The sequence below is a fragment of the Haemaphysalis longicornis genome, unplaced genomic scaffold, assembly GCF_048455015.1.
Source record: "Haemaphysalis longicornis isolate Haplotype H1 unplaced genomic scaffold, Haemaphysalis longicornis Haplotype H1 scaffold_9, whole genome shotgun sequence".
Taxonomy (NCBI): domain Eukaryota; kingdom Metazoa; phylum Arthropoda; class Arachnida; order Ixodida; family Ixodidae; genus Haemaphysalis; species Haemaphysalis longicornis.
The window spans coordinates 125,652,921-125,680,863 of record NW_027526460.1 but is presented as its reverse complement, the minus strand read 5'-3'; the positions used below and the strand labels follow the sequence as shown (position 1 = coordinate 125,680,863).

At 46.0% G+C, this 27,943-nt stretch overlaps 1 protein-coding gene across 1 annotated transcript in view; it reads right to left on the bottom strand.

Moving 5' to 3' along the window:
- LOC144153742 (ribosomal biogenesis protein LAS1L) overlaps positions 1-26,724 on the bottom strand; it is a 53,937-nt gene extending 27,213 nt beyond the window's left edge. Inside the window, exons 1-6 of the mRNA XM_077685434.1 lie at positions 26,566-26,724; positions 26,314-26,406; positions 23,238-23,390; positions 20,055-20,124; positions 5,474-5,722; positions 2,534-2,628 (exon numbers count right to left, since the gene is read on the bottom strand). Coding sequence (XP_077541560.1) covers positions 2,534-2,628; positions 5,474-5,722; positions 20,055-20,124; positions 23,238-23,390; positions 26,314-26,406; positions 26,566-26,621 — 716 coding nt within the window. The 5' untranslated portion in view covers positions 26,622-26,724. The remainder of the gene's footprint in view (positions 1-2,533; positions 2,629-5,473; positions 5,723-20,054; positions 20,125-23,237; positions 23,391-26,313; positions 26,407-26,565) is intronic.
- Between the last annotated feature and the right edge of the window lie 1,219 nt (positions 26,725-27,943).

Below are 27,943 nucleotides of genomic sequence, written 5' to 3'. Positions count from 1 at the left end.
TGTGGCAAGGCCAGAAAAATTATCTAACATTAAAAAAAAAAAAAATCAAGATTTCAGGAGGGTAGCTCTGTGCTGCAAGTCCATTTGAACACTAAACACTATCCGTGAAGCATCTGAAGTCTCAGATACCTGAATGCTTTTCATTCAAACGCGGGCCACAAACCAGGGCAAGAGATTTGGTACGGCACTATGAAACAAACCTAAAAATTAAAAAACCCTCAATGAGAAGAGAGAACATCTTCTGCGGCCATCTCAACAAAAAAAAAAAAAAAAAGACCGTGCATCTGTTTACTTCACTGTAAATGTCGTAGAAAGGCTATATAGACTTCTGCCACCCCTGCCGCATAAATGCCTCCCTTCTCCCCACCCACCGCCCGCCTTTCTTGCTCTTCCCCTAACTTTGGATCCTCCCGTACGATAAACACGGAGCAGGTTTGCTAAAGCCAATTCAATTTTAACACGTTCCACTGCTCGTGCGCCATTTGCTGGAACCTTTCGCTACTGATGAACTTGGAACACTGCCACGAGGTTCAGGCTCTTGCGAGCTTGTGTTGTATTTCCGGGTCAAACTACTGTTTTCAACGTGTCTTTTTTTCGCTATCATAAATATCGAGCACACATTTATTTTTAATCGCAAGAAGACTGCTAGTATCAGTTCCGTGTTGATGCTTTGCCTCAAATATGCATAATATTTTCTTGCTGCTGAACAATGTTGGCATGTACGAAGTGTATTTACAGATTTAGTGGTTCGGAAATCTTGTCCAAGAATACCTGAATCGAGGGACAGGCATACAGATAGGCTAAAAGCTGCTGGTTTACGTAGCCCAAGAAAGACTATCGTATTTACAATTGAAATACCGGCTATGTCAGTGAATCTCGCTCCAACCACTTTGCCACTCTGTGGCAACCCTAGAACACCGAAAGCCACAATAAATATGGTGGGTACATTGTATCGAAAGCTGAACTTTCATTTGTGAACTTCTTTTATGAATGAACTTTTCATTCACTTCTTCCATGTCTTAGAGAAGGGCGGAGCAATAAAGAGAGTAACACTGATAAAGAAAGTAACACCTACTACTGTGTGTTAGAGAAGAGGCAGAGCGATAAAGAGACTAATACCCACGCCACACGCACACGAAAAATGACATTAAGTGCTTAATGCCATAAGTTTTAATGCCATTAATTTGCCGCTACACGCAAAAATTTAATGCCATTCGCTCCGATGTCATTTTTGGCTTAAGGAGTTCTGCACAACACATTTGCCTTCATGAACATCTTAAATCTGCCTAGTCTCGAACACGATGAGCACCAAATGAAGCCAACGAAACTCTCAGCACCAGAGCATTGACGCAGACACGTAGCTGAACTTCGAAATAAGACAATTTTTTGTGCACTCTTGGTGGCGAAGTTCTCAAAACGACGAAGTTCGCTAAGACAGCGGCAAAAGGTAAAACATCGTGCTACTCGTCGTTCTGAATTTCTTGGATTTGGCTACCGCTGGCAGGCGACGGCAGCTGCTGAAGCCGCTTTTAAAAACGGCTCGCGCCATTTTTTAGAAAACCCTACTTCTCATAACGTCTTCTTTGCAAAAAACATTTTTAAACGTTGTACGTTTTCCTCTACGTTAAAAACATCCAAAATATGAGTTTAGTTCTGTTTTTAGTCATTATCACCATCATGCCTAACACGTTTATTGCCTTCGCATTTTCACGCGTAGCACGGCCCGTTTAAATAATGTCATTTGGCATCTTAAGGCCTTCAAATCAAATCAAATCAAATCTTTTATTTCCAGAATGAATTCTGGACGGTTCCTTGACTAAAAGCTGTGAATCAGCTTCACGTAGGACATGGAACCGTTCCATTACATAGCAGCCAGCGTAAATAGCATAAACACACCAGTGTACACTGCTTGATAGCAGGCCGGCAGAGACACACAGGAAAGAAAAAAAGGAAAGAATTTGTAATAAAAACAAAAATAAAAGAAAAATCACTGAGTAAGCGTAGTTTAAACAAGAGTTAAAATATGTACACACACATATATACACATACATACATATATATATACCCATATATATACATGCAATATATCCACACACATGGACACATGTATAAGCATGCCTGTAATGGCATAATAATAATACACAGCGTTTTTCGCAGTAGCAACACATCTTAACACAATGCTAGAGAAAATACACAACGAGGTGTGATCATATCATCACAGCATTATATAATGCCATAAAACGCAGATGTGCAAATGTGCAAGATTAAACACTTAATGTCATTTTTCGCGTACGAGTGGCACGGGTACAACACCTACTACTATGTGTTAGAGAAGAGGCGCAACGATAAAGAGAGTAACAGCTACCGAAAAGATTGGCGCTGTCTCATCACGCTTCGCTTCTTTGCCTGTTTTCCAACTTTCACCAAGTGTAAAAAGGTTGGCCAAAGGGAAAAAGAGAGAGAGACTCGAGACGCCACCAATCGTTCCTTGAGCTTACGTCGCCTCCTACACTACGTGACAAGCCAAACTCACCCGTCTTCCTCAGCAAATGTGGCGATGTGCTCGACGCATGCCAGTTTCTTCTCGCGCAGCACTTTCAGCTGACGCAGGGAGAGCTTGCCCTTGCCCTGGTGAAACAGAGAGAGAGGGAAAGAGGGAGTAAAACAGCTGTTTTTACCACCTGCCTGCGCAGTACCTCTGTCACATGGTGCGGTAGAACGGTTGGTTGTAGGTAGCAGATGCCGTTCGGTAAAAGAAGCCCCCTCTCGATTGTAAGAAGTGAAACAAATTAACCAGCACAGGTGCAAGCTACACATTCAGAATTAATAAAAAAAACTCTAACCCTAACGTCTCACAAGTACCGTATTTTGCGTGTATAACCCACCCCCGCATATAATCCGCACCCACACTTTCAGCCCGCATGAAGAGAAAGAAAATTCCTCGCGTATAGCCTGCACATTTGATGCAGGAAAGGCTGATCTGCAAAAAGCGATGGCATACTTGGGAGAAAACGGTGATCTTGGTGGCAGTTTGAAGCCATTTGCTGCATAGCTGTTGGCAGTTCAAGGCATTTTGCTAAATGGCAGCAAAGTAGTTGTGCCTAAGTCGATGCAAAGCATATGAGGGCCATGAAGCATATGACCCTCATATGCAAAGCATATGAGGGCCATTTAGGCATAAACAAGTGCAAAGCTTCGGCACGACGGTTGGGGTTCTTACATGGGCTCAACACCGATATCGAGACCATGTTGAAGGGATGTGCTGTATGTCGCAAGTACACATACAAGCAACAAGACGAGTGATATATTCTGACCAATAGCAAACTACGCTTGGTACACGTTTAGTGTAAATATCTACCAACACGGCGGGAACCCTTATCTGTGTGTGTTCAATGCTCTATCCAATTTCGCAGAAGTTGAACGACTCAGCGACGCAACAGCAAGCACCGTGACTGACAACTTGAGTCGCACATTCGCGAGACACTTGGTTCCGGTAAAAGTGTGCCGAAACAACGGCCCTCAGTTTTCTGCTCATGATTTTGCTCTTTTCACATCCAGGTACGCCTCAAGCACATGACATCGACCATTGGATTTGCGCAGTCAAACGGACTTGCTGCGAAAGGTGTCCAAGTCGTAAAAAGAATACCGAAAAAAAAAAAAAAAAAAAAAACACAGGAAACCCACAACGACCTTGGCTTGGCCTTTTTGGTTGCCGTTTGAACTCTGCTGGAGGATAGCCGTTCACTGGGTGAACTTTTAGAAAGCAGGAGGCTGCACACCCAACTACCAGACTTTCATCCTGCAGCCCAAATGCCCTGTTTTCAAGCACAAGCAACGTGATCCCAGTAAGAAAAGAACCTAACAGATTTTAAGGAAGGGGAAGTTGTGAGGGTTCATGGAAAGGCATGGAACCGAAAAGCTAAAGTAATAGGACTGTCTGCGCCGACGTCATATCGGGTTGTTACTGAAGATAACCAAGTGTTTCGATGCAACCGCAATCACCTGATCCCTACGCTCGAGCCGCTCCAGCGGATTCCGGTCGAGAGTGACGAGTCAGACAGTGAGGAGGTTCCGGATGAGACACCCTCACCGATACCGCAGTCAATGGTTCTTCAACCGACACTGTTGGCACAAAGACGGCCCACTCGAACAACTCGCCGACCAAGCCGCCTTGGCTACGACCACAACTTTAACCAAGTGAATTCCATTTACGCAAGTAACTTTTGATAAACAAGAGAAGATGTATCGCACAAGCCACGCACGCTCATACAAACTGGCTGTGACTAACAATACAAGCGATTACAGCCACATGTGACAGTGTGTTCGGCGTACCTATATAAGCACAAAGCTACCACAAATAAAGGCTTCTTCCCGCTCTGTCTTGACTGATACAGCCATATGGCTGCATTGCAAATACAGTGGAACATCGTTGTAGCGCACACTGATATAGCGAATTATCAGATATAGCAAACTAAATACGAAGTTTGTTTGGTTGGTCACACTTCATTTCAATGACACCTATTCTTTTTATAACGAACCAAAAACCTCGAGAACCGTGCGATACCGTCTATCACAAAGAAATATGTGCTTCCTGCGAGGCTCAAAACTTGACAGCTAGAATAACAAAAGCGAAATTTAAAGAAAGTTAGACAAAAAACCATTTGTTAATAGCTTGAAAAACTGCAGAAGTAGAAAAGGCCCCTTATTGCGTGGGCACTGTGAAAAACTTCATTCCGCTCAGACTGTGAAAAGCCACCAGGCGAAGGCCACATCCTCAGTAAAGTAAATAAAAACGCAGCCCTGTTTTGCAAAACAAACTTTGTTCTGTTGTAATTTCCCATTCTCACGTTTCAGTCTGTTTAGTTTGAAATGCCACACAGAGATAAACAAGGATTACCTCATTTATTGCTGGGTTCGATGCCGAGAACAATGAGTGTTATCTTGGATTGTTGAGCGAGCCAGATTGCCGCTCTATTAGAGCCGATTTTTACCTCTACGGTTACAACAAATATCGGATATAAAGAACTGATTGATTGATTGTAGGGTTTAACGTGCCGACGCAATGCAGGTGATGAGGCACGCCGCAGTGGAGGGCTCCGCATCAATTTTGACCACCTGGGGTTCTTTAACGTGCGCTGAAATCTCGTACACACGGGTGTTTTTGCTTTTCGCCTGCATCAGAAAAGCGGCCACCGCGGCCGGGAATCGAACCCGCGTCCTTGTGCACAGCAGCGCACCGCCTTAGCCACTGAGCCACTGTGACAGGTGGATATAAAGAACTCATTTACTGCCCCGATACTACTTCATCATAACGGGGTTCAACTGTAGATGTGGAGTTTGAAATTTTCCCTTCGCAGAAATACTCCGTAAACGTGAGAGTATCCAGACCGCACCCCCTGGTATTGCACAGTAAGCAATTTTACGTACTCTGGACCTGAACCCCCTCCTAAAGGGGAGACTTCAGCGAACCCACCTTGGTGAACATGGCGAGCCACTTGTCCAGGGCTTCCTGCACCTGGGCCAGCGTGCAGCAGCCCTTCCTCGCCAGGGGGGCGTCGGTGACCAGGAGGGCGTCCCTCTGGGGCTCCCAGTGGTGCAGGCGCAGCCAGTGCAGCAGCAGGGACGCCGTCGACCGCAGCATGCTCAGCGACGCCTCGCCCGCGCACACCGCACCGTGCGCCGACGCGTTCCGCAGGTCCAGGATCCACTCCGGAATGCCCAGCTGCACGGGGGGTGGGGGGGGGGGGCACAGTTTCTTACTAACGCAAAGTGTGAATTTACAGTCAAGAAACTCCCCAAAGGCCCCATGTATAAAAAAAAAAAAAATCGACCACTTTTCCAATTCATTTCATTTATTTCATTCTCAAGGCCGATGGTGTTACAGCAGGTGGACTACACAACAAACAGAACAGATGCAGCAAAAAGGTAGTGTATAACAGGTCTACGTGGTTTCTGAATTAACAGTATTAGCTAGAGTTGTGCGAAACAGGTGGCTGTTTTCAATGGTTTTCAAAAAATTGAGCAACTCTAAGTATCATTCCCGATAAACATGCAAATAACAAGAGTAATTCTAATTTTCAAAGGAGGCGATCAAAACATGTTCAAAAACTACAGACCAACATCAATCTTGCCCCTACTTTCAAAGGTGTGTGTTCTTCAATAGGCACTCAATTCTAAACAGCTCTCAACATGGCTTTAGAAAAAATTATTCAACTGAAACTGCACTACTGAAACAAAAGGAAATAATTGTTCATGGAGAAGCCACAGTTTGACTCTAGGGATTTATACAGACTTGTCAAAAGCATTCGACTCAATCAGCCATAGTATCTTGCTTAAAAAAATTGTAGTTCTACGGAGTGCATGGCATGGCCCTTAATTTGATTGCGTCTTACCTAAAATACCGTAAAGAACAATGTCTCGTTAAATGAGTTTTCTTTGAAATTGAAAACCATAAGCACACGTGTGCCTCAAGGCAGTATTTTAGGGCCACTGCTTTTCACTGTGTACATAAACGACCTTCACAAATTATTCCAAAAACCCAAACTATTATTAATTTGTTACGCAGATGACATTAGTCTCTTAGTCACAAGAAGGAGTAATAGCGGAATAGAAACAATCTCCAACCATAGCCTGCATCAGCTCGTAAACTGGGAAAAAAACAAAATGTCTTAACAATTAACCCAGCAAAAACAAAAGCAATCCTTTTTCCCCCGAAAAATAAAATTGTCACCTCGCCTAGAATAACACTTGGCACTGAACACGTTGAGGTAGCAAAATCTTTTAAGCGTGAACCGCATGGAGCGTTTTCTGCTCGCGAAAACGTCCCACCCATGCCACAAGACCCGTGCTGACGCTGACGCGGAACCACTTGCACGCTGCGCGCGGCGGGGTTGGCGGCAGCAACATGGCGGCGGCTTCGGCTGCAAAGTGGTGTTGGGAGCTCACGCGACCGCTTCTAAGTGGTCTCTAAAAGGCCGCTCAAGGCACGCACGAAGTTGCTTGTGCGGTAAAGGAGCTGATAATGTGGGGGAAAGCGGTACTATAAATCATCATCCACGCCGCTTGTGAAAGCGCCCATACAATATCTGCGGGGGTCGTAAGCCTGAACATCTCTGGCGGAGCCAGCCGGCTGTCTCAAGCGCTTCGAAACTGCCGCCATGAGGCGCGCACCACCCCATTGGCGGAAGTCGTGAGGCTCCTCCCACTGCCGCATGCGAAGCATGTCATTTTCTGAGCGAGGCACAAGCTGCCACGCGAGTGGAATCGTCGACGCAGACGTGAAAAAATCGCACGCGCAACACCGACGCACACGAATCGCGTGCAAAGACGCGCCATGTGGATCACGCTTTAAAATTTTAGGGGTTCATCTTTCCAGTAATCTGAGTTGGGATAAACATGTCAAAGCAATAAGTAAAAAGGTTTACCAAACTATAGGCATAATAAACAAACATAGCTTTGTCTTACCTGAGCGCACAAAACTTTTTCTATATAATTATTCTATATAAATGAGCATATTGGATATGGGGTCCAATATGCTCATTTGGTCTGGGGATCAACTATTAAGAAGTTGAACACACTTTTTCTGTTACAAAAAAGAGTAGTGCGAATCGCTGCAAACGTGCCATTTTTGCGTCCTACAGAGAAATATTTCGCCAGTACCATATAATCAAAGTAAACAATTTTTATGACTACCATTTAGCGCGTTCATTTTGCCTTAAGGGACCATGCAGACAAAACACAAGTGTGGTTCATTCGATAGACTGCCTCGTTAGAATCATACTGACACCACTTGTAATGCACACTTCACTCAAATAAGCTAAAAATTAGGAAAAAAGGGAATGGCCATGCGACCCACTAGCTCATTTTCCGCAACAGAACTTACGATGTCATACGTTCCCAGCTCTGCGATTGGCTGAGGACAGCAAAAGCAAACGCAAATTAGGCAGGGCTTTTATAAGCTTGCCAAACTAGCTATTTGCGCTTAGATGTAATGCATCTTCATTTTACAGTAGTAAGAATGGTGGGGTAAACAATGGAAGTTACAAAAATACACGTAAATATAATGATGATGATGGTTGGTGTTTTATGGCGCAAGGCCAACGAGGGCAAAGAGCGCCAAAGAAGAAGTTATTGAGTTTTCATCAAACCGTAAGTACTAAAACATGTAACTAAAAGTAAAGGTGATGCAAAACAAAAGACAATGGAGATGGCTGGTGTAAAGGGCCAGGGTGATTACACATGATATGACAAGAGCTGCAGGAAGTTTACCTCAGCTAAAAACTTAAAAACACGTTGACTAGAAAACATTGGTTCGTCGGCTAAAAAATATGATGGGTGCAAAGGAATGTGTCGTCTGTATAATTCAGGGAAATGTTTGTGTCGTGTTGTGTCAAGTGCTCTGCATGTGATTAGTATGTGGACTACGGATAGGCCCTTTCCACACCTGCTACACGTGGGTCCCGAAGTTCCAGTGAGCAGGTGGGAGTGCGTCGCATGTGTGTGGCCTATCCGCAGCCTAGCCAGGGCAACTTCAGTGTATCTGTTGTGTGAGTCAGTTATGTAGCGTCCCAGTTGTGGTTTTATTACGTGTAGTTTGTTGTCTGTTTGTTGACTCCAATGTAGTGCCATGTGTTACGAAGCTGTCGTCTGATGTGTGTCTTTAGGTCGGTGTAAGGTACTGTTGTTATGTCAACTGTGGTCATGAGAGCAGCAGCACTAGCCATTTGATCAGCGGTCTCATTGCCAGGGATCCCACAGTGACCTGGTACCCAGCATATGGTTATTTCTAAATCTGAAGCATATGCAGTCATTATGACCTTTAAAAGAACATTGATTACATAGTTTTTTGACGACCTTCCTGATGACAATGCCTGCACAACGCTTAGAGAATCTGTGTAGACGATGGACTTTGGAATCTTATGTTCGAGGATGTGATTTGACACGAGTAAAATGCCATACGCTTCTGCCGTGTAAATACTGCTGTGAAAATTCATTGTTTTGATAACTCTAAAATTTGGTCCGTGCGCTGCACAAGAGACAGTAGAATTAGATTTGGACATGTCGCTATAGAATTCTGCGCACCTGTACTTGTCCTGCAGGAACAGGAAGTGCTGCAGAATTGCATTCCTGGGTACCCTATTTTTTTCTACACGAATGAATGACAGGTCGCATGTTACAGGACGAAGATGCCATGGTGCGATAAAATTATGAATGGGTGTCTTGTGCGTGTCTGAAAGGGGGACATTGAGTGCAGAAGCACAAGCCTCCTCCCTAACTCTGAGAGAGAACGGTAAGGGAATAGATGGCCTGTTTAAAAAGAGTTGTAAATTTGATGTATCGTTCATGATGGGATTAAAAGGATGGTTGGTCAGTGACACGATCTTGGATGCATACAACAGGTCAACATACTCCCGCTGATGCCCTAGGCACCATTTGTCGCACTCGACATAAAGACTTTCAACGGGGCTAGTCCGGAATGCGCCACATGAGAGGCGAAGGCCAAGATGCAGCACTGGGTCGAGCATTCTCAGTGCGGTCTTTGTCGCCGACCCATACACGACACTGCCGTAGTCGAGCCGAGACCCCACCAACGCTGTGTACAGGCGCAGCAGGAGTTGTTTGTCGGCCCCATAAGATTGATGTGAGAGGACCTTAAGAATATTCATTGTTTTTAAGCATTTGTATTTGAGCTGTCTGATATGTGGGATGAATGTAAGTTTTTCGTCGAATATAATACCTAAAAACTTGTGTTCCTTGTTCACAGGAATTGGCACATTCGCAAGAGTGATGTCTGGGTCCGGGTGGACGCCACGCCTCCTGGAGAATAGAACACAAGAGCTCTTCGCGGGATTAAGATTAAAGCCATTCTTGTCAGCCCAGCCGGCAAGTTTCTTGACGCCGAGCTGGACTTGACGTTCGCAGATGGACAGGTTACACGATTTAAAGGATATCTGCACGTCATCTACATACATGGAATAAGAGATTTCCAAGAGAGTTCATTTTTACTATGAAGAGAGTGCAGCTCAACACTCCACCTTGCGGCACGCCATTTTCTTGCACGTGAACATTTGACAGTGCACGACCAACTCTGACGCGAAAGGTTCTCTCCGACATATAACTACAAAGGATGTTCAACATGTTGCCCGCAACACCGATTGACTTTAGGTCACTGAGGATACCGTACCGCCAAGCGGTGTCATAGGCTTTCTCTATGTCGAAAAACACCGTCAGACAAAATTGTTTATGCACAAAGGCATCCTTTATATATGTTTCAAGAGATACGAGTTGATCGTTCGTTGATCGCCCCGCCCTGAAGCCTGCCTGGCAGCTCTCGAGAAGACTGTTGTACTCAAGGAAGTACACGAGCCTGCGATTTATCATCTTCTCGAGAAGCTTGCACAGGCAGCTGGTCAGGGCAATGGGTCGATAGCTAGCAGGAGAGGAAGGGTCCTTCCCTTCTTTCAAGAATGCTACAACTATGGCCTCCCTCCAAGACTTTGGAATGTGCCCCGAAAGAAATATCTTGTTGTAGAGGTGAAGGAGTGTTACAAGAGTGTCTGCGTGTAAGTGCTGTATTATTGTATATGTAATGTTGTCTGGGCCTGGAGCTGAGGGTTTACACGTGCTTAGAGCAGCCCTCAGCTCATGTAGTGAAAACAGGGAGTTGTAAGAAGTCTGTGATTGGTTGTTGTCGCGTAGGGACTTCTTTTCACAACAGGCTTTATGTTTCAGGAAAGTGTTTGTGTAGTGTGCTGAACTGGACACGTGTTGGAAGTGTTGTACGAGTGTGTCAGCCTGGTCTTCGAGTGTGTCCCCTGTAGTGCTGACCAGAGGCAGGCTGTGTGTTTGCTGTCCCTTGAGTTTGCGTATTCGTGTCCATACTTTCCTTGTGTCTGTGTAGGAGTTTATTGATGTTATGAATGTATGCCAACTCTCTCGTTTTGCCTCACGGTGCACACGTTTTCCTAAAGCCTTGGCCCGTTTGAACAAGAGGAGGTTTCCCGACGTGGGGTACCGACGAAGGATACCCCACGCTTGTTCTAGGCCTCTCGCGCCCGCCTACAGTCCTCATTCCACCACGGCCTCCGCTGGTTGCGCGGGGCACCAGAGGCGTGGGGAATGGACTTTTCGGCGGCGTCGAGGATGTGCGCCGTGAGGAGTTGAGTAGATTCTTCAACGTGTAGGTGTCCTATGGATGTGTGGTGTAGTTTGGATGTCTCTGTAAATGTATTCCAGTTAGCTCGTGTTTCATTGAACCTATTATGGGAAGATGGACTGCATGGGCCTTTACCTATGTATGTAAGTGAGGTGGGGAAGTGGTCACTGCCATATGGGTCAGTTCCCATACCGCACTCGAGAAGAGGAAAGAGAACTGCGGAGCCAATAGCCAAGTCAAGACATGAGTATGTGTTGTGTCCTATGTTATGATATGTAGGCTGTTTATTGTTGAAAAGGCATGCTCCAGAGGATGTAAGAAACTTCTCTATCAGGCGACCGCGGGCATCCGTTCTGGAGGAGCCCCAAAGAGAGTCGTGCGCATTAAGGTCGCCTGTTAGTATGTATGGTTCGGGCAGCTGGTCGACCAGTGCCTCGAAATCAGAGCTCAGAAGTGCAAAATCAGGAGGAATGTAAATGGAGCATACCGTTATCAACCTATTAAATATTATCGTACGGATTGCTACAGCCTCGAGGACAGTGTTCAGAGTGACAGGGTGGCAGGCTAAGGATTTCCGGGCAATTATGGCCACACCGCCAGAAGAGTGTGTGCAGCCATCCCTGTCCTTTCTGAAGACCATGTAACTATTCAAGAAATTTGTGTGCTTGGAATTCAAATGTGTTTCCTGAACACACATTACACTTGGCTGATTAGCATGCAGTAGTTCGTATACATCGTCAAGATTTTTAAGAAGGCCTCTACAGTTCCATTGAATTATGTTTTCTCTTCCCATTATTTAGTGTGAGAGCTACTGGAGTGTGTGTGTTTGTTTATGTGTCGTCTTTCAGGGCTGTGACCCTCGCCTTTTTTGGCTTGTCGGGAGGCTTTGGGGTCGGGACGCGTTCCTTGCGCTGCGTTGCAGGCAGGAACAGCCCGACATCCATGTCGTCGTCGGATGTCCGAGGGGTGCCCGACGGACCGGGCCCCCCGGACTTGGCCCCCCCTCGGGAGCCCTTCGTTTGAGCCACCACCGCCGAGGGCGTCCGGGGCGCCAGAGGTGGCACGGGCGGTGCGGTGGCGGTGGGAACCGGTGCGGGGCCCGTGGTGTCCATCACCTCGGTACCCTCCAACGCACTGGAGGATGGGGAGACAGAGGCGGGAGCGGCACCGGTCCCTGCGGAAGAGGTTGCCACCACAACCGCTGCTGCCTCAGCAAGCAGCGTGGTGGCGGGTTGGGCTGCCAGAGGCAACCCAGAGGGGGGCGGCGGAGGGACCAGGTCAGACTCGCTGAACTGGGTCCCTGTGGAAACCAGACGCCGCTCCGCCCCCCGGCGAGCTGCGTCGGCGTACCTCCCCAGAGGGAAAGAGGCGAACCTCTTCCGCGCCTCTGGGAAGGTGATGTTTTCAGTTATTTTGAGGTTGATTATTTTCTTTTCTATCTGGAACCTTTCACCAGTGACGCCGGAACTATATTTTCAGTGGGGGGGCTGAAGCAATTTTTTTTTTTTTTTTTTTCTCCGGTTTCTTTTCAGTTTCACCCATCAAAAGCTGGTGTACCTCGCTTGCCGCCGTCACTTACTGACAAGCATTACTGATAAGACAGAAAAAGCTCGGCGTCGCCTTTCAGCCTCGGTAGCACTCCTCAAGGATCAATAGCAGTCGTTTCTAGTTTGTCTCCTCCACTCACTCTCAAGCCTTGCTTCCCCCGCCACGGCGTGACGAGTCAATCCCCTTTTCCGACCAGACTGACTTGGAGCTGCGCGCCCCTCTGCCGCTTTCTCGCGCGGGGAGAATGACCCCACCAGGCAATTATCGTCTCTTTGCTGCCGCCTCCTGTGTCTGCGCTACCGTAACCTCGCCACTGGCAGTTAAAGTAAGACACCATTAGCTATTGTATTTCATGCGTTTCCCGCAACACGCCGATGGGGAACGGTGAGTGCTTCTTCGTGGAAAAATACAGAGAAAGAGCCCGGATGGATTTAAATACCCGATTAAAACAGAAAAGCCGCCAGAAGAAGGGGTCAGTTCGCGACCCAAAGGTTCAAACGGCTCGTCTCGTCTCTCTGCTGCCGCCGCCTGTGTCTGCGCTACCGCAGCCTCGCCACTGGCAGGTAAAGTAAGACACAATTAGCCATTGTACTTCATGTTTTCCCTCGACACGCCGTTGGGGAACGGGAGGGCGCTTGTTCGTGGAAAAATACGGAGAAAGAGCGTGGATGGATTTGAATACCGGATTAAAACAGAAAAGCCGCCAGAAGAAGGGGTCAGTTCGCATAGTTATAACCCGACCCGAAGGTTTAATGCACTCGTCTCTTTGCTGCCGCCGCCTCCCTACAAGCAGGTAATGTAAAGCACCATTAGCAGTGGCGCAGCGCACCTACGGGGGGGGGTTCTTATCCACAAGAAGGGAGATCAGCCTCCTCTCGGTGGTGTGTTGGTTGTTTACCAAGGTAATAGTTAACCGCATAAGCGACAGCCTAGATTTCCAACAACCGAGGGAACAAGCCGGCTTTAGAAAAGGACGACAGATCACATCCATGTCATCAATGAAGCAATTGAAAAATCAGCGGAGTATAATAAACCCCTTCACATGGCATTCATAGACTATGAAAAAGCGTTCGATTCGCTAGACACCGCAGCAGTGCTGGAAGCATTAAAAGACCAGGGAATCGAGGAGACTTACATAAGACTCCTAGACGACATATATAAGGGGTGTACGGGCAGGAAAATCCTCCACACGAAAAGCGAAAAGTTTACGATCAGAAAGGGAGCACCAAAATTGTTCACAGCATGTCTGGAAAATATATTTAGGAAGCTTAACTGGGAAGAGGTGGGATTACGGGCAAACGGAGAATTCTTGAGCCATTTGAGGTTTGCGGACGACATAGTCTTGTTCAGTGAGACTGCAGAACACCTGTAAAAAATGCTTCAAGACCTAGTCAGAAAGCTGGGCCATCGGATATTAAAGATAAACATGAATACGTCTAAAGTAATGCTAAATAAACATGCTGGAAGCACTCTCTTCCGCCTAGGTACCGAAATACTAGAAGAAGTAGAAGATTATATCCATCTTGGACAGGTTGTCAGTGCTGACCCTAACCACGAGAAAGAAATCTGGCCCAGATAGGAATGGGACGGGGTGCATTCGGCAAGCACCCCCAAATATTCAAAATTAAGCTACCTCTATCACTAAAAAGAATAGTATACAACCAATGCGTACTACCGGTGTTGACATATGGGGCGGAAACTTGGCGCCTTACTAAACAATTGGAAAGAAAACTTAGGTCGGCTCAACGAGCCATGGAACGAATAATGATAGGAGTAACACTTAGGGACAGGAAACGAAGCCTCCTGGATCAGGGAACACGCTCGAGTAGAAGATATCATAATTCAAAATAAGAAGAAATGGACTTGGGCAGGCCATGTAATGAGACGAAATGACAACCGGTGGACCACCAGGGTAACTGAGTGGCTACCGAGAGACGGGACCAGAAGGAGGGGAAGGCCGGTAACTCGATGGAGGGACGAAATACGAAAGTTCGGAAGCAAAGAATGGACTCGAACAGCGCAGGACAGGAGCGGATGGAAGTCAATGGGAGAAGCCTTCGTCCTGCAGTGGCCGATGATGATGATGATGATGTTGTTGGTAGTGGTGGTGGTGGCAATTATTCCACGTCGCGATGCTGAGTCAGTACAATACCTATTGTAACCCCGCACAAGAAACGTCTGAGACTGCAGGCCTAGGGAGACGAGAAAACAGCTCCCGCTTTTTTTTACCTCAGCGCAAGTTGCAGCCACGCAGACCAGTGTCAGCGTGTCGGTTCGGTAATCCGTGGTTGCAGCTGTCACGTTTTGCGAGTATTATCAACGCAAAATTGGCTACTCTCACGTCAGTGATGGAGCCAAATTTATAGAAACTTGGAGACCGTAAGTTGCGCAAAAAAATGTCAATGAGGCAGGAAGTAGGGGGGGCCGAGCCCTGACATAAAAATGCTTGGGGGGGCTCTGGCCCCCCTTGCCCCCCCGGTTCCGGCGTCCCTGCCTTTCACACGTGCGGGAGTACGCAGCATGAGGTCCATGACAGTTGCTGCACATTAATTGTTGAGCCTGGCAGTTATCTGTATCATGATCTTGAGATGAACATTTTGCACACGTTGTTTTTCCACGACAGGAGGTGGTGCCATGCCCGAACCGTTGGCACTTGAAACAGCGCCGCGGGTTCGGGATGTAAGGCCGGACAGAACAATGAATGAAACCCGCTTTGATGGATTCAGGGAGTGTGGAACGGTCAAATGTCAAGATTATATGCTTTGTCATGATTTGCTTATCATCTCGCCGCATGGTGATGCGCCTCACTGCCGTCATGCCCTCGCCTTTCAGACCTTCGAGCAGATCGGCTTCCGTCTCATTTATCAGATCTGGCTCAGAAATCACACCCTGAGAGCTATTGAGGCTACGGTGGGGTGTGACTCTGATGTCCAGATCTGCCATGCGACTCTGGGTAAGGAGGCTTGTGGCTTGCTGGCGAGTGTTCACCTCGACCAGAACTTCGCCGGTTCTCAGTTTCTTGGCTTGGAAAGACTTGCCAAGGATGCCTTCAAGGAATTTGGTGATAAGGAACACTGACTGGGAGGAGATAGGATTTGACTTGTCAAGAGATTCAACAATCAAGAAGCGCGGATAGTTATCTGGCTTTTGGGATGCAATTGTTGGCAAGGGTGGGAATGAAGCTTCGGTGCGGCCCCTTTTCGGGGGCCGATCACGTTTGGGGGGGGGTTTGGAAAATGCCATATGATACATTGGAAAGCAGGGAGACGGGGGTACTTTCTTCTTTGACCTTACCCTGTTAGCCAAAGAGGTCCCGGAGCTCCCTGCCTGGTGAACAGACAGGGAGCCCATCCGCCGGAGCTTGACCTGGGCTCCGACGGCCACCGTTCGTGGTTTCTAACCCTCCACCTATAAACACATTGCCACGGTTGGATCCAGCGTATGTTTGGGGGCTCGGGGTCCGCGGTATCGCCAGTACCGTCACCAAGATTGCTCAAGGTGCCCCGTGCGGGGTACACGTAAATATAGAAGTACTGATGCACACTGCTGTTGGTGCTGGGTGCACTATGCTAGTTTTAGCAGCACAGCAGTGTGCCGTTTTAGAGTTTCCTATACGACACTGGCCTGTTGGCGTAAGTGACATTGTTTTACGTGAGCCTGTTTGTCGAGCATACCACGTTTCACGAAACGATTACTTTTTACCGTAACAAAAACAAGCCAGGTGCAAATGCGGTCAAATACAAAGCAACAGCGCACAACAGTCCGCGGCTCAGTATGGTAGCGCCGTCTGGGGGGACTGATGTTAAGCAAGGCTGCAGAGCCTAATGACGCACTAGAAGTTTTTTAAATACTCACCCTCATAACATCAGGGCAGACGTCACGAAAACACACGATTTCGCGGGAGAATCAAAATTTTAACCTAAATTGATTAATTTCTCAGAGCATATAACATCGTTTGCTGCCAGACACACGCTGGGGGCACTATAAACACGAAATCTTCAGAATAAAAAACTTAAATAAAGAAACTTGAATAAAACTTAAATTAAAAAACTTGAATAAAAAAACATGGCCCCTTTAAAGAAGTCATGAAGACAAAGTAAAAGCTTGTTTTATTCGAAAGATTTGGTGCTTTATATTGCCCCCAGCGCTTCTCCGGCAGCAAACGATAGTTCATTCTCTAAGAAATTAATCAATTTATGTTAAAATTTTGATCTTCCCCCCAAATCATGTGTTTTGTGAGGTTGTCTGCAATGATGTCAGAAAAGCAGGCCTTGAAGTGAACGCGAACGCAGCACTAGGCATCCAGCTAACTACAGAGCCTTGTCCACCGTCAGTCCTCCCAGATGGCGCTACCATACTGTGGCCGACATTTGCCCACCTTTGCTTTGTTTTTGACTGTATTTGTGGCTGGCTTGTTTTTATTACGGTACAAAGTACTCGTGTTGTGAAACATGGGGTATACTTGACAAACAGGGTCACGTAAGACAATGTCGCTTGCTCTAATCTTCCTGTGTCGTGCCAGACATCCTGAAAACGCCATACTGCTGCGCAGCTATGACAAGCCAGGTGTGCACAGTACCAACAACAGCACACTCTGGTGCTTCAATGTTTACGTGTACTTTCGTAGCTTCCATGCTTACCCCACCGTTCTTACCTCTATAAATGTTCATTACGTGTAAACAAAAATATCTCGTGAAGGAAGATTATAAGCCCTGCATAACTTGCATTTGCTTTTGCCGGTCTCTGCCAACCGATAGCTGTCTGGTATGACACCATAGGTTCTGTTGCGGGAAATGAGCTAGTGAATCGCATGGCCATTCCCGTTGCTCCTAATTATGAAGCTTATTTGAGCGAAGTTTACGTCAAAAGTGGTGTCAGTATGATTCTAACGAGGCAATCTTTCGAATGAACCAAAGTCGTGTTTCGTCTTTATGGCTCCTTTAAGAGCGGAGAATAATGATCTGTATTTGGCTGACCTATCTGAGATAAAGATGAAAACGGGTTTGCATGACACCCGATTTACCGAGAAATGGCTTGTACCCATACCATGCAATAATTATGACATGCAATCACTATCTTATGTTCTTCCACAACTGCTCAACAAACTTGAAGTGCAAAACATTCATATTGCTCTTTTGCCAGAAAGATGTTCTCACAATTTGTTTCTTCGATACGTTCACATATTGGATTTCTTTTGTTCTTAAACTGATCTTCACAACTCTACAAGACGAAATTGCAGAGAGGATCCTTTTCTTTCCTTTTCTTTTCCTTTGCTATCACGAATAGACAGATAGCGGTATCTTTTTATTTTCGTGTTCAACTGAAAGTTCAATTGTGTTCATTTTCGTGTTCAAATGCGAGTTCAACTGCGTTCCTCATTGCGTTTTTGATACGTATGCTGTATTAGGTTCTACGAATGAAAATGTATACTGCGTGCGAGTATGTGTAACCTGACTTTTCTGTTCAAATGTGCGCCGAATCACTGCTGTCAGTAATACCCCAGCCACCTCGTCAAGCTGCTTGAAACAGCAGCTTTTTGTGATTGGTATGTGATGTGATGATGTGAAAACTCTGATATATACTAGAAGGAAATCTGTCACTGCGATTGCATGTTGCTGTGGGTGCTGCCATAGCAGCTAGCAACGTCCCTCTCCTACTTGGCTTGGCTAACCACAAGGCTCCTTTTCACTTTTAAAGCTAAAACAAACCAGAAACGGCGACATTTTTTTCTGGTTCGTCTTGCATGAAGCTCCTAAATAATTCCCAGAGTTAAATCTCCTAAAGCTCCACTTTTCTATTCATAAAACATTTTTACGTAATCCTTTACAATAATATCGTATTTTTTTGCAGCCCCAGCTAACTTTTGAGCTTGTTGGTGAGCCATGCCAAGGACAAGTGGAACATTCCTAACAAAACAACCCAAACAGCAGCCTAGATAACAAGCCAGCCTTGCCTATTCCAGAATCAGAACTGTGAGGGAAAAAAAAACAACTAATATGAATATGCTACGAGCCACGTTTTATACTCGTAAAAATGTGAAAATAACGAGTACTCGTAAATCTACAATTATTGTGAGCAAGTTGGTGCGGTTTCAGCAAAATTTCCAGAAAGACTTCTGGCTGTGGAAGGGGCTTCACTACATCGCAGGCTGCAGCACTCAAAACAAGTATAAAAATTCTTCGTGTACTTAAAAAGTCTCAATAGGTCATTTGAAGGCAAAAGCTAATCATTATCAAGGCTTTCTCCAATGTTGTATCGTGTTTGCAGTCTCTACTTTCCTTGCGGTTCTTCGTCTTTCACGTGGATTACTCCGAGAGGCAGACTGGCTGCAATTCAAGCGGCAGCTTCCCGACATCGAGACCTCTCCTCCACGTTCACCAGCTCTATGCGCGTGCTGGTGCGTTTACCTGTCCTGGAGCACGCTTAAGGCAAATTCTAGTTCCATTCTGGCACAACGCCAGGTTTGGTTCGTCGACAGCGCACTTGGCTGCTGCTCTGGCCACCTGGGTTCAAATCCCCCATCAATCTAAATGTATGTTTATTCATTTTCTGTTTGCAGCCCCAGCCATTTCAATACCCTTCACGCTGACAACGACGACAACTACAGTCACTCTTCACGAGACACCTGAGACTTTCACCTTATTAATATGACAGAGGAAAATGAGGTTATGGCCTTCCAAAGGTAGCTACTGCAGCCATTCCATTGCCCACACAGTGGAGGAAGTTGATTGATTGACTGTAGGGTTTAGCGCGCCGACGCAACGCAGGCAATGAGGCGCGCCATAGTGGAGGACTCCGGATTAATTTTGACCACCTGGGGATCTTTAACGTGCACCGAAATCTCGTACACACGGCTGTTTTCGCTTTTCGCCTCCATCAGAAAAGCGGCCACCGCGGCCGGGAATCGAACCCCCGTCCTCGTGCTCAGCAGCACGCCTTAGCCACTGCGGCGGGTGTCCCATACACCACAAGGTAAGGCTTTCCTGAGCCATGCAGTGGCACTGTTCAGCACTATTCATTGAATCCACTTTTTCTTGTCTTCCTTAGGGCAACACAGAGTAGTAGTCTAGGTGTTTCCCTAAGATCCCAACAACCGTAGAAACGGCTATGCCAAGACATTTCTAAGCCTAGCACGGCTAAGTTAGAATCTTGGAACTCTTGCACAAGACAGTCAACTGCCTTTGCAAAGTCAAAATTTCCCCCCACCGCCCAACAGCACAGTTCATTCAGAATTCGGCACTTTGGAAAGTATAAATGTGGGTATGTTCACTACAGCCTTATAAAGGCAGCCGAAATGGAGGCCTTCCAAGCGAACACCTGCCGCGCATTCTCAACGCTGCTGGAGACATACCTCGAACGCAGCCTCCTTTGCGCTGATGTTCTTCACAGCCCGCACGGGCTCGATGATGTCTCCCACAAACCTGCAAGACATCCAGAGCCATCAGTTGGCCTGCATCTTATAATATGTAGTGCTTTTGGAACACTGACAATAGTAGCGTACTGCTAAAGGACCAAAGCAAAAGGTAGCATGCAGGAACACCATCCTTAGAGGGGCCACGAAGACAAGATACAACTTCGTTCAATCTGAAAGAACCAGCCTTTGGTAATCCACTCAGCTCCATTCAACCACAAAAGATGTTTTCTTAAAAAAAGCGTAAAAAATATTGAAAAAACTTCAAAATTTCACACTGCATTGACATTATCTGGGCAGGAGTGAGATGATATGGACCAGCACTAAAAACAAAAAAAGTGGGTTACCTGCATGTTAGCATTGAAGTGATATGATCAAACAGAACAACCAGTCACACTGCAATCACCCAATCATGTTTTGTGATGATGGCTTAATAAAGGGTCCCTGCAGACAAAATACAAGTTTGTTTTATTCGAAAGACTTCGTGTTTTATTGTGCCCCCAGCACTTGTCCAGCAACAAATTGTGCCGTAATCACTGAGAAATTAATAAATTTAGGTCATAATTTTGATTCTCCCACCGAATCGTGTGTTTTTGTGACATCTGCCATGAAGTCAGAAGGGCCGGTATTTAGACGAACTTTCAGTGCGCCATTAGGCTCTGCAGCCTTGCTTGCCGTTAGTCCTCCCAGATGGTACTGCCCTACTCACCCACGGACCGTTGGCCACCGCTGCTTTGTTTCTGACCATACTTGCACTTGGCTCATTTTTGTTACGGTAGAAAGTAATCGTTTCGTGAAACATGGGGTATGCTCGACAAACAGGGTCCCGTAAAACAACGTCACTTACGCCAATCGGCCAGTAGCAACTCCAAAGCGGCCGACTGCTGTGCATATAAAACAAGCATAGTGTGCCCAGTCCAACAACAGTGGGCATCGGTGTAGTTTCACAGCTTTCATTGCTTACCCCACCATTCTTACTGCTGCAAAACGAATAGGCATTACATTTAAGCGCAAATAGCTCGTTCGGCAAGCTTATACACCCTGCCTAATTTGTGTTTGCTTTTGCCGTCCTCAGCCAATCTCACAGCTGGGCGCATATGACATCATAGGTTCTGTTGCGGGAAATGAGCTGGTGGGTTGCGTGGCCATCCCCTTTTTTCCTAATTATATAGCTTATTTTACCGAAGTGCGTGTTAAAAGTGGTTTCAGTACGATTCTATTGAGGCAATCTTTGGGATGAGCCAAACTTGTGTTTTGTCTGCATGGCCCCTTCAAGTCAATGGCCACCAATTGCACAAACAAGAATTGGTGACGCCATAGAGTAATCCCCAGAAAGTGGCTAGGGAGTCACTCCATCTCCAGTATTTGAAGTTTCCGATAAATTTGCTACAGTTGTTACCAGGACAGTCTTCCTAATGAACCAAACTTCTATTTTGTCTTCATGGCCCCTTCACCCGACATTGGATAACCAAGACCAACAAGACAAACCTGAAGATCAACTTTATGAGGCAGACTTCAATAGAATTTCTCCGGGCCAAAATGGGCCACGGGAACAGTCTGCTCAAGGGAACAAACTGAAAGACAGTTCCTCACTTCAAAGAGTTCCTCACCAGCTTGATGCCTGTTCTTCCACATGCTTAGTTAATGCAGTTATCCCTACTTATGGCCTACAAGAAGACAGAACTGAGAGCTTCATAGAAAAAAAACATACTCAAGGGATGAACGATGAAAATCAGAGATTTTGAGCTCTACCCTAACTGATTAAGGCGGATTTCTGGGCAAGTTGGTATTCCATTGCAAGACCGTTCAAAGCGCAAAACGTAAAATGAGGGACGCTCTACCCTAACACTCTACTCTTGGAGTGTTGTTCTCTAATATCAAAGCGAAGCGTTCTACGCTTCACTGATAACATCATTCGTCCAAGTAAAACGTACGGCAGAAAGCCAACTTTGCCCAATGGGTTTCACAAAACAATGACGATGATAGGCAAAGGTACATCAAGTGGCTCATAAAAAAACCCTTCCCGTGGTCGGAATTGAACCTGGGTCCCTCGTGTTATAAAACCGGCATCAAAACAATTGCGGCATTCTGGTACAGTCAAAGTAGTTTGAATTTCGGACTTTGACTCAGGTTGCACAGGAGAAAGCTTCGCATTTTAACAGTCTTTCTCTCAAAAAAGGGGGCTTTGATTTTCCTTTTTTTGAGCTTTTGTTGTTGAAGGTGTGATGATCCATCCCCAGCACCGAAGACCCTTCATCCACCCCCTACTATATGAGCAGGTCTCTCCCTGCCTCTTCCATTTCCTTGTCTTCAAACCATTGCTCCCTGGGGTAGAAGGCCTCACCAATAAATCGTTTGTGGCACTGCACTCCACTTTAAAAGTTGCAGGTTGCTCATTTCACTGCACATTAAGCAAGGGCTCACAACCTCGACCCTCTGCTTGTGGAAGGAACACCTTAGGTATGGTTGATCAAAACTTGCTAGCATTTGCACTTACCAGCTCTTTCACAACCACGTCCATTCAGAATTGATCCTTTTGATTGATGTGATTTCAGGACCCAATTTGGTCATGCTCAAGCCACTTCAAGGCAAGTAAAGCCATCTCGTGGTTTGTTTAGAAAACACCCTCTTAGAATCAACTGGTTTTTTTTTTTTTTTTCCTTCAGCATAAACCTTGTGTCTTGCTGAAATTTTTATCTGATAAGGGTAAAAATGTGGCGTGGTCGTATTTGCACAGCTGCTTGCCAAAAAAAAAAAAAAGCATACCATTTGCAATCACAGTGCATCACCATTTGGTTCTTGCAAGCACGGAACGAACAGCGAATCAGAAGACGAAATTGGCGGGAAACGTCGACAGGTGTCTATTACACAACTTTGTTTTTAACTGCAAGCAAGCAGTTTTATTTTTATGACTTCAGCAATGGCGGGAGTCCTAAGGTAGTCCTAGACACCACTAGGGCCATTTGCAAACAGTTTTACAAACAGCCATTTAAAATCAGCTCAACTGTCCTCCCTTTCTACCACTGCAGACCCGTACAAGTTCATAAATAAATAAATACCGGATACAAATACAAACAAATGCCACAATCACGATTGCCGGTCCGCCCCCATGTGAGCCCGCACCTGACTATGGCGACCGAGTAGAGAGAGCTCAGCTCCTCAGCTCTGCTGACACCAGGCCCCAAAGTGGTCTGGTTCGTCGACTGGTTGTCGCTGAGGCACGCCCGCACCAATGCCGCAGTGGCCTCGATCGGACGGGGAAGCTGGTTGTACAGTCTGCAAACACGAGCAGGGATGACAACACTCCACAAATAGGCAAGCCAACACATTTTTAAAAAAAAGCTACATTACTGAGCGTATTTTCGTTCCAGCAACGTTCCCTGGACACAATCTACCGTCTATTTCGACAAGGGGTTGCGGATCAACAGATTAATCAACAGAGAATAATGTACAGGGCACAAGCAACATTAGTGAGAAGTGAAATCTTGATAAGCGCAAGTCAAACCAGCATAGCTGCCTCTACGAATACCAAAGCATGTGCTTACAAAATACCTGCCCGTGTGTACCGAGATTTCGGCGCACGTTAAAGATCCCCTGCCGGAGGCCAAAATTAATCCGGAGCACTCCACTACGGCACACGTACCTCATCGCCTGCGTTGCGTTGGCGTGTTAAACCCTACAATCAATCAAAACAATACCTGCACTAAGAAAAATGGTTGAAAGTTGGCCGAGTTGGTAATGATGCATCTCAAAAAAAAAAAAAAAAAAAAAAGAACTCGCAAATCAACGGGGACAAGAACACATGAAGACAGCACAATTGCGCAATTGTGCTGTCTTCATGTGTTCTTGTCCCCGTTGATTTGCGAGTTCTTTTTCTTTTTTAGCTGCACCAAAAAACACCACTTTACAATAAGAATGGGAGACTGAACTATCCCAGTTTAGGTGAAATGACGCTACTATATTACAAACGTCTCTTGAGCAAGACAAAAATTTGTAGCCGAACAACTAACGAGTGTGGACACTCCACAGTTCAGTATAAATAGAAAGTCGTAGTATTTTCATACAGTGGCATGTACGCTAGAAGTAACAATTTATGTTCATAGAGAGCTGTACAAGCCCTTTGATCCATGTTGTTTGACCCCGCCGAACAAGCTCACGCCCTTGAAGCCTATCAAGGACTGCGTATACGAAACTGCATCACAAGCCCACGCAGTTTTACATTCTTTTTTATTGCAGCACTGACTAGCTGTTTCAAATCTTCCGAACGCTGAACAACCCAAAGTGGTGTAACTGAATCCAGAGTGCTTCACAGGTCAATTGCATTAGAGCACAATTTTATTATTTTTTCTTCCAAAGCCATATGCTGGGTCTATATATAGGCCAAGTGCATTAGGGTGCAAGTTTTATTAGTTTTTCTTTCAAAGCCATATGCTGCCTCTATATATCATAAGGTAACACCATTACACTGCGATATCAATAGCTACTAATGAACTTGACGTTGCACTGCTGAACTGTTAAAGCTGCTTCAAATCCATCATTACGAAACAGTGAAAAGTGTGGCACTGACACACAAGGTTTTTTAGACTTGCAAGCGAAATTTTCCCCATCAAAAAAAAAAAAAAAAAAGCGTCTGGACTAGCTGTTACAGATTACTTTCAGAAACACAAGCACAGAGAGGTAAGTTAAGACTATCAAAACCAGACCCTTTAGTTAGGTCAACAGGGCAAACAATACTTGTACACTAGCTGCATTGTGCCATTATTTATTTTTGTTTATCATCATTAGCGTAATCAAGTACAGTTATACCTCATTCACCTAAAGTTGTAAAATCCTCTTTCGAGTTAATTGAAATGTCAAAAATTTGTGGACAAGTCACTGAAATAAGAGCCAGTGCTGGTAACAAATGCACCACTGCAATAAACGCAAAATAATCTGGGGGGAAAACAAATTTTTATTATCGCGGAAGAAGGAACTGCGTGATGCTTGCCTGATAACGCACACATTATCACTCCTACAGTTGCTTGAAAAGTTGGATAGAAAACTGCCGCAGCGCCGGGAATTCCAAATTTGCCATTCATGACCACTTTCGGTATGTATTCGGGTGCTAAGCATTCGCACAAAAACCTTATCAGTTGCCAGTAGCAGACTTTGCCTAGTGTCCTCACTATCAATGTTTCGAAATATCTGTGGTCCCCTGAAAAAACGTTTCAAGATAAAGGGGGGCAAATACACAGCACCTATTGGAGGAAAATGCATGGCGAGAAAAAGTTTTCAACGCAACCAATATTTTGAGATACGAGAGTTTGAGTTTGACTTAATGAGGGCTTTCTGTATTCGTCCTAAAGATAGACTGTATTCTCAAATGCCCTTGGGCAGCAGTGCGCACCAAAAGCTTTCAGATCCAGCAGCTGCACCGAGATCATGTGCCACAAAATGTGCAGTCCATTATACGTGTATCTACGTAAAGCTTGCTGTGTGAGGCTCAACTCTACCAACCATTACCCCATAGATGGAAACACATTGCCCAATGCACTGAATCCTAGATGCATACCAGGCTTAGAAGCTTGCTGGATTACCAGTTCATCTATCTTAAAGTACAGAGCCTTGGCTTGGACGCAATAGCTAATAGCTTCATGTTGCCTGTGGCAAAAACTTGCAAAACTTCACATTTCTCAGGTCGTGCCTCACAAAACAGAAGCACGACAATTCTGTTGTAGCTCTGAACATAACGTACTTCGAAGTGGACATTCACAGAGTGTGCAGTCCCCTTCACTCCAACAAGTAACCAAAGATTACCACAGCATGTAACATGTCAAGTTTTCTGTTGAATTGCAGCACTGTATGCCTCAGTGGCAAGAATAGACGCTAGCATGAGGCATATGTTTCTCTTCCTCCCCGACTTGCTCTTTTCAAACAAACGACACAACTCGCACTACACATCCGCTCGAGTCAACAGTGTTTTGTCTCTTTTCGGAAACGGAAAGTGTCATCACAACAGAGTTTTTTCTGACCGTTTCTTTGGGTGCGTCTGGAGTTCGACGGGCGCATCGCAACGACTTGTCTAGGAGATTTGGAGGGCAATAAAGAAAACGCAGTTGCAGCTGCTGGGTGCCATGTCACACATCTAGAGGCAGCTGAGCTCCCCCGGGTACTGAGATGGTTCTCTCGCCTTTACTCGTGTGTTTTCCGTTGTTCTTACCTGCTCCTCCATACGGCAATGCTTCCAAGTCCGGCAGCCCAATCCTCGGCGGAACTGCTGAAGAGGTTCTGGTACGTCTTCTCCCATTCGTGCCTTCAGTGACAAAAAGCGACGCTAATTTAGCCACCACCAAGTGAGATCGCTTTGAACAGTCGTGTCAAACGCGGTGCTGCTTGAAGCCACCGGAGTGAACTACGTACCGATCGGCTCGTACTACCTTCGTAGTTCGTTCCGAATGTGCGAATAACTTACCGGTTGTACCACGGCACAACCATGAACTTGCCGCTGTCTTTTCCGAAGATGTCCATTTAGACGTGCGTCAGGTACAACGTTCGGTCAGGGAGACAAACCGCTGCATCAAGCATGTGCTGAGTTGAGGAAAGCAAGAAATGCATAACAAAAGCAAGCATTGTCGAACGGTGATGATGATGGTGTTTTTTAGCCATGCACAAAAAAGTTACAAGCGAGCAAAACCAAAAATATTGGCAAATAAATGCCAAAATATTATTTATGGATACAAAACAAACGTGAACAGATTCCCCGATACACTTTGAGCACGGAATAGGGTATGGAGCAGACGCACAGTGCATAGAGCACTTGTACGCCTTTGGCGCCTTTGATAAGCGTTCCTTTACTTCAGTTGCGCTCAAAATGCGGCTTGACGTTATAGAGTTAATACTGCTTTGCCAGAAAGTCGCATTTTGCAGTATATTTTTTTTTAACATGAAGCACGACGATGCATCGCTTACCTGATTAATTTATAAATCCAACAAAAACGATTTTCGGCTGTTGATGAGCTTATGGTCATGATGAGAGAAGAATATTGATCCTGATGGTGATGAAATCGGGTTGACGGCATATGCCATCTAGCTTGTGCAAGGTACGTGCCAACGAAAGCTGTTTATGGGTAGTATCAGAGTCCTTCAATGCTTTTGAAGGACTCTGCTAGTAGGTATCAGATCGCCTCCAGAGTCAGACCGAGCGTAGACCAACAATTTTCAGCGCATGGGAAAGAATTAATAAAAAAAAATTGACCCGCATTTCACCGAGAGGAAGAATGTGAAAGTGCGAATGCACGAGTTGAATTTGCGCGGTTCGGTAATGTTCGCGAAAGAGAGATCACACACACACACACAACTACAAAGAAAGAAAGATGCATTTATTCACAGACACCTATTTGTGTTGTCGTTGTACTTGATTGCTAGAGCGGATCTCAGCTTTGAAATTTCGTGTCAGTACTCCTTTAAGCGGGTGCATTAGCCCTTCTCACGCCCGATTCCTGGCCAATCCCCCACGTGGGTATGTGCCGTGCACAGACACCTATTTGTGTTGTCGTTGTACTTGATTGCTAGAGCGGATCTCAGCTTTGAAATTTCGTGTCAGTACTCCTTTAAGCGGGTGCATTAGCCCTTCTCACGCCCGATTCCTGGCCAATCCCCCACGTGGGTATGTGCCATGTCAGCGGCCAGGCAGCGCGCGCCCATCTACCCCCGTTGCCAAGGAAGACGAGGAGATGCCTGGCCAATCCCCCACGTGGGTATGTGCCATGTCAGCGGCCAGGCAGCGCGCGCCCATCTCCCCCCGTTGCCAAGGAAGACGAGGAGCGCGCGCACCCGCAGCTGTTGCTATG